The sequence below is a fragment of the Fukomys damarensis genome, unplaced genomic scaffold, assembly GCF_012274545.1.
Source record: "Fukomys damarensis isolate Sample0158 unplaced genomic scaffold, DMR_v1.0_HiC HiC_scaffold_27, whole genome shotgun sequence".
Lineage (NCBI taxonomy): Eukaryota > Metazoa > Chordata > Mammalia > Rodentia > Bathyergidae > Fukomys > Fukomys damarensis.
In genome coordinates, this window is record NW_022900939.1 from 32,636,385 (window position 1) to 32,642,417 (window position 6,033).

At 54.3% G+C, this 6,033-nt stretch overlaps 2 protein-coding genes across 3 annotated transcripts in view; both read left to right on the forward strand.

The window, feature by feature from the left end:
• Positions 1-612, forward strand: part of LOC104853122 (NUT family member 2G-like) — a 3,594-nt gene extending 2,982 nt beyond the window's left edge. Inside the window, exon 3 of the mRNA XM_010610970.1 lies at positions 490-612. Coding sequence (XP_010609272.1) covers positions 490-612 — 123 coding nt within the window. The remainder of the gene's footprint in view (positions 1-489) is intronic.
• On the forward strand, positions 536-4,866 carry LOC104853118 (NUT family member 2G). 2 transcript variants are annotated; one of them, XM_010610966.2, is made up of 5 exons: positions 536-1,184; positions 2,076-2,215; positions 2,653-2,939; positions 3,263-3,382; positions 3,929-4,866. In XM_010610966.2, the coding sequence occupies exons 1-5, from the start codon at positions 1,093-1,095 to the stop codon at positions 4,643-4,645; spliced, it is 1,356 nt and encodes a 451-aa protein (XP_010609268.1). In that variant the 5' UTR covers positions 536-1,092; the 3' UTR covers positions 4,646-4,866. The 2 variants fall into 2 exon arrangements, with proteins under 2 accessions (XP_010609268.1, XP_010609269.1); XM_010610967.1 differs by lacking the exon at positions 2,076-2,215 and having other exon boundaries at positions 1,126-1,184.
• Positions 4,867-6,033: the final 1,167 nt, after the last annotated feature.

Sequence of the window (6,033 nt, forward strand, 5' to 3'; positions counted from 1 at the left end):
ATTTGGGGTTTGGGGTGTAGAGGAACTTGCAGGAAGAGCTGAGGGTGACAGAGTAAGGTCAGAAGTATTTATGTGATGCCCGGGTAGGAAGAGGGCCTGATCTATGGACACCACTGCCAATGGTGCAGCCAATGTTTCTTTTTCAATAGTTATCACCGTGATGCTCAAGACTCAAGGTCAGAGAAGGTTCCTGCTGGAGCATGAGCCACCATTTGAGTTTAGGTCTCTGACGTGTCATGGTCACACCCCTTCAGTTTTCCCTTCCTTCATGGACCTATGGACTCATGGTCCTGAGGTCAGCACAACCACTGGTGGTAGGAGGTAAAGAAACTGAGAGAGAAAAGGACAGTTGTTCCCACCCCGGCTGTTGTGGGGAAACAGGAGAATAAGGTGGTGCAGCAGTCACGTGACAGCACACCTGCGCCCTAATTCCATTTGACCCTCAGCCACCATTTAAATCTTCACCCCTGGATTTAACCTTGGCTTCAGCTCATTGTGTGCACCTTCCTGTCAGCTCATGCTGCCAGAGTACCCCAGACTGGCGAGATGAAACCACCCAATTCACTCCTCACAGCTCTGAAGGCAGCAAGTCCCACGTCAGGGCACTGGTAGATTCTGTGTGTGAGGATGACTCTCCCCCTGGCTAGAGAAGGTGGCAACCTCACCTGAGTCCTCACATGGCTGAGAGAGCTTTGGGGTCTCTTGTTCATCCTATAAAGGCACTGATCCGATCATGACAGCCCCACCTTGCTGACCTCATCTGACTGTTTCTAAAGACCATCACATTGGGGGTCAGTACTTCAACACACGGACTGTGGGGGACAAAAACATCCTGTGCACAATAAACAACACCAACAATGAGGACATGAAGGAAAATCAGTCTCCAACGTAGCACTGATGTTAATGTCCAGTGCCTGATAAGGTGTCCCAGAGGCTGTCAGACCACAAGAGAAGTGAAGGGACAGAGGTGACAGGGACATAGGCTGTGCAGGGCAGGATCAGCTGGGCATGCAGGGTGAGGACAGTGGATGGTAACTGATCCTGAACAATTACAGGCCAGTGCTCCGGTCCCTGTTCCGCCGGAAGCCGACCATGAGTGTGGAGCAGGGCCTGCGGATAGGCGTGCACGAATGGGACCACAACAGCAACTATGAGCGCATGATCTTCTACGAGCTGGCTGAAAAGTGAGTCAGGGACCCTGGGCCCGGGCCTGAGTTGCAGGAGCACATAAGCCATGCAGCTGTGTCCAATGGGGCTTGTCACCCACACGGTGTAAGCAGGGTGTGCACTGGCACAGACCCCACCCCTGGAACCTTGGTCCTTAGGAGGCTGCTCTTTCTACCTGCAAGGGAGGGAAGTGCCAGGAGCTTTGGCCTCAATATTCATGGAGTTTCTTCTAGCAGTGGGGGCTGTGTCAAGGGGACCCGTGCCATTTGTCCATGAAAGGAACAAGGCTATAACCCGAGGTCCCAGAAGAGAGTGGGAGAGGGGACAGCAGGCATGGTCAGGGGAAGACAGCCTCTCAGGCACCCCGAGGACAGGTCTTTACCATTACTACTTTAGCTTCATCTAATCTGTTCTTTCAAATAAGCAAACAAACAAACAGAGAAACAGAAAAACAGACCACAGAGGAAAGTAACCCAATCTTCCCCACTTGGCTCCCACTTTCTCCTGACTTCTCCCGGGCCCTGTCTCCCAGAGCTTCATTCCAGGACTCAGAGTCCCACGTCAGGAGCCCTGGATGGGGGTGAGGACTCCTGGTGTTCTCTGCCTTAATTCACTCCTGACCGGCTTCTGGTGCTCCGCTGCTGTTTGTGGCTCTGTGCAAGACCAGGGCAGGCCTGGAAAGGGTCCCCTGAGGCCTCTTCGGGTCACCTAGGCCCAACTTGATTTCCTGCGAGTGATGAAAGATGTGCCCAGAACTGTGGCTCTGCCCTGGGGTCAGCCCCCTCCTTTGACTAGACCAGTCCACCCAGAGCACTGCTCCCCACCACTGCTACTGGTCCAGTCCGGTGTCACTAGGGCCTGGGACCTGGTCTCCCTTCTGGTTCAACCTGTATCTCCCCACACCTCAGGTTCAAGGAGTTTGAGGTTGCTGAAAAGTTGTTACATCCCAAGTTTCAGTTGATCAGGGGACTCCCGGGCTGTCCGACTCCAGCCCCACCCAGGCCCGAACCTCCAAGGCCCCCAATGCCTGCGGTTGTGCAACAACCAGGTAGGGCTTCCCATGTTCCACGGGGACCACAGGAGAGGCCAAAGGGGGCAGAGGGAAGCTGATGTCCCACATCTGTTGGGTTTTCAATCAGGATGAGGCATTTGGTTTTGAAAGCAGAAAATCCCCCAGTGCCTGGGCTTCCACAGCCCTTGGACTTGAGCAGGATGTTGATTGGCTGTGCAGTATCTCAGCCCACCATCTGCCCAGGACTTGGGGGCCGGGTGGGGACAGTGTATGGCATTTCGGTAGCGCCACATGTCCTCCCATGTGACTGTCTCCACATTCCACCTCAGGCAGAGTCTCCTCTCACAGATTCTGAGGTCAGCTTGTCCTGGACCACTCTGGATGACATTAGGTCTCCTAGATCCTGCTCTCCCCATCGGGATTGGGGTCTACCTGGAGCAACCATCCATACCCACTCCCTTCCTCCATTCTAGTGTGCGTCCCCAGGCAGACAGACTCCAAGACGCAGGCTGCCTGCCCCCCAACACCCAAATGCCAGCAGCCACCTGAGACCAAGGCACCTGATGAGATCCCTCCTGAAGCTGTGAGGGAATACATAGACATTATGGACTGGCTGGAAGAGCATCACCTCCTGTCCATGCCGGTGTCTAAAGAAAACCAGGAAGAAGAGCAGCAGCAGGAAGAGGAGGAGATAGTCCCAGATCTGGATATCTCCAGTTACTGTGATGAGCTTTGCTCCCAAGACGACTTTCTCACCAAGGTGTGCAGGGGGCTGGAGGCCTGGTGTTCTTAAAATTTCAGCAACAGGATCCAAGCCTTTGGAATTTAGCCTGATTCCTTAGCAACTGAAATCCCTCTCTCTCTCTCCTCTCTCTCCCCTTTCTCTCGGTGTGGATGTGAGTGTGTTTGCATCTCACCATGAATGTGTGTCTGGGTAAGTGAGTGTAGCTGGTGGTCATGATGATTAACAGTCCCATGGTGTGGACCAGAATGGGCAGGGTATTGTTCTGTTTCTCCTGGGCTTCCCCTTGGCTTAGAGCTGCTCCTTACCAAGGAGCCTCATGATTTCTTCTTCTGACCCAGGTGGAGGCCATTATCAACCCCCAATTCCTGGATGCAGTAGAATCTCCAGATGCAGACTTGGATATCATCTTGGCTACAAGACAGGTGCTAGAAGAGGAACATGAACTTACTGTTGACCAGGTAGGCCAGGGGCATGAGGGACACCAGAAAGACAAGGGCAGGGCCACCAGCCTGACCAGACAAGGGGAGGGATCAGTAGGCAGAGGAGGGAGAGAGGGGCACCAAGTAGGAGAGGAGAGGATGAGGGGAGAGGGAGACAAGTGAGGGGAGGACACCAGGTAGATATGAAGAAGGAGGGGCATCAGGTAGACAGGGTGGGGTGGGGACACCAGACAGATCATCAGGATCAGGAGGGGACCCTGCACACCAGGTCCACGTGACTTTGTCCAGCCCTAACCCAGCCAGAAATTGCTGCCTTCTAGAGAGGGGCTGCACTCAGATGGGTGACACACATGGGGACAAGGAGGGAGGAGATTCCAGAGTGAGGAGCGCCGAGGGTGCAGTGAAGGAGGCCAGCAGGGTGGTCCCAGGGACTCAGCCTCAGTGTCTGAAACTAAAACGGGGCAATGTCCAGAGCCTGCCTGCTGTCCAAATACCCTCACACCTACCCCGTGATCCCTCCTCATGCCTCATATAGACCCAAGAAATGCCCTCTTCCTCCTGCAGCTGGTGGAGAAGCGCCTTCTGGGCTCCAAGGAAAAGGGAGGTGTGTGCAGGCCCCAGAGCCGAGGTGCACCCCAATCTGCTGCCCACCAAGGTGCAGAGCGAGATGATCCTGACCGCAAACGAAGGCGCAACAAGGAGACCTGCTCCCCTCCAAACGCTTCCCAGGTCCTTAAGAGACACAGGGCCACCGATGAAGAGCAGCCGGGGCCTGAGGTCCCTGCTGTCCTGCACAGGAGACACAGCCGTGCCCCGCTGGGAGCCTCTGGTCCCAGTGCTCTTCCCCAGGACCTGGCACCCAGAGGTACCGTGGCCCTCAGAGCAGCCTCTCTTATTGAGGGACCAGCATCCTGCCCGGATGAGGATGATGAGGACTTCTCCAGCCTTTCCTTCCTCCTGGCTTCCCCTCGCCAGCTGCTGCCCTGGCAATGGCCCCAGACCCCAGACCCTGACACGGGCCTCCTCTGCCCTGGGGACCCAGCACCCCAGCCCTCAACTCCCCAGGGAGGCAGCCACAGTCCTGACCTACCTCCATCTGCCAGGTCCAAGAAGCAAGTCCTCACAGGAGGCTCAGCTCCTGTGGGAAAGGCATTCTGCCCAGGACCTTCCTGCGAGGTCTCTGCAGGGCAAGATTTGGCTCAGGGGCAGATTCCACCCCAATGGCCTAAGAAGAGGAGGGGTAACAAAGGAGGCTCCCAGAGAAGGAGGAAGAGGCACTGAAATGTAGGGCTGGTGGGCAGACTCTGGGGTGCCCGTCCTTCAGGTGGGCTTTGGCAAGATTTCACCCTGGCTGCATTTTGCACCCCATGAGCCAGAGCCCCCTCCTCCCTGAGTTCTGATCCAGCTGCTCTGGGGCAGGAAGAGGTGATGGGAGGGGGTGGAGATGGGGCTATTCTTTGGAAATGTTTCAAAATGTAAAATAAAAATGGCTGGAAAATGCTCTCAGGTTTTCTGGCTCCTGTGCTGGCATTTGTCCCCTCTGAGAAGAGAAGATAGCAAGCAGGGAAGGACCAAAGGAACACATTTCCTGGCCAAGGTCTTCCCCACACAAAGGAGCTGTTCTATCCACTGCTCCTGGGAGCAGACAGGCTGAACACTCCCTGGGGGCCCCTTCACCACCCCACTCACAAGGCCCCATTTTGTTCTAGGCTTCTGTGCCTATTCCGTCTTTACTGACATCCCTTAAAAGTCCTCTTCAGCCCTTTGCACCATTAATCAGTGCACTAGTGTGGAGCCGGAAGCTGGCAGTTTTCTGCTTCCGGAAGAGGGCTAAGTGGCAAGGCTAGACTAATTCTCTTCTCTGCCAAGGCCTTTCTAAGTGGGTGATTGGACCAGAGGACAAAGCTTTGCTTTTACAGGAAGAAGTCACCGCATCTCGGAGAAACAGAGACTAACAACACCAGCAAGATGCCCCCTTACCACCCTAATTAACATAATGTCTTGTTTTCTGACAGTCACAGGTGGGATTCCCCCTGGAGCTGAACTTTTATTCTAACTCAGTTACAGGAGGTCCTCTAGATCTCTGTGCACTGAGCCGGACTGAGGAGAGTCCCCTGGTTTGTGGGACCTTGGCCAGGCTGTCCTATCAAGGTGACCTGTTTGTTATACTCAATCACAAGAGATTATAGAGAATCACCACACTCTGAGCCAAATTTGAGTCCTTTTATTGCCAGTGGTCAGAGCAGCTCACACTTGAAAACTCTTCTCACAATGAAAAGCAGCTTGTGGGTTTCTTTTAAGTGGCTCTTCTAGTTGGGGAGGACTCCGGGAGAGAGAAAGAGAGAGAGAGTGCAAGCAGAATTTTACACAAGCAGAACTTGCTAAGTGAGTGGGAATCAAGAAGTTTCACACAGTTTCGTTGAAACCAAATATCCCACAGGTGCAGAATCTTCTGTTCACAAGGTCATGAGGATAACATCCAGCTGCAGACCGCTCTACCAAATGGGAAGGTCATAAAGATAACTGCAGTTGCAGATTGTTGTACCAAAGGGCATGTGGCAGTCTGTCATGCGTCAGCGGAGGGGACTCCCAAGTGTGAGGGGGGGAGCAACCACCGGGAGTCACTCGACTTTACATAAAGTGTGTGTGTGTGGCGCGGGGGGGGGGGG

Coding starts and splice junctions, on each gene's coding strand:
- LOC104853118 (XM_010610966.2), top strand. CDS start 1,093: ATGAGTGTGGAGCAGGGCCTGCGGATAGGCGTGCACGAATGGGACCAC. Junction 2,216..2,652: donor TGCGGTTGTGCAACAACCAG/GTAGGGCTTCCC, acceptor CCTCCATTCTAG/TGTGCGTCCCCAGGCAGACA. Junction 2,940..3,262: donor AAGACGACTTTCTCACCAAG/GTGTGCAGGGGG, acceptor CTTCTGACCCAG/GTGGAGGCCATTATCAACCC.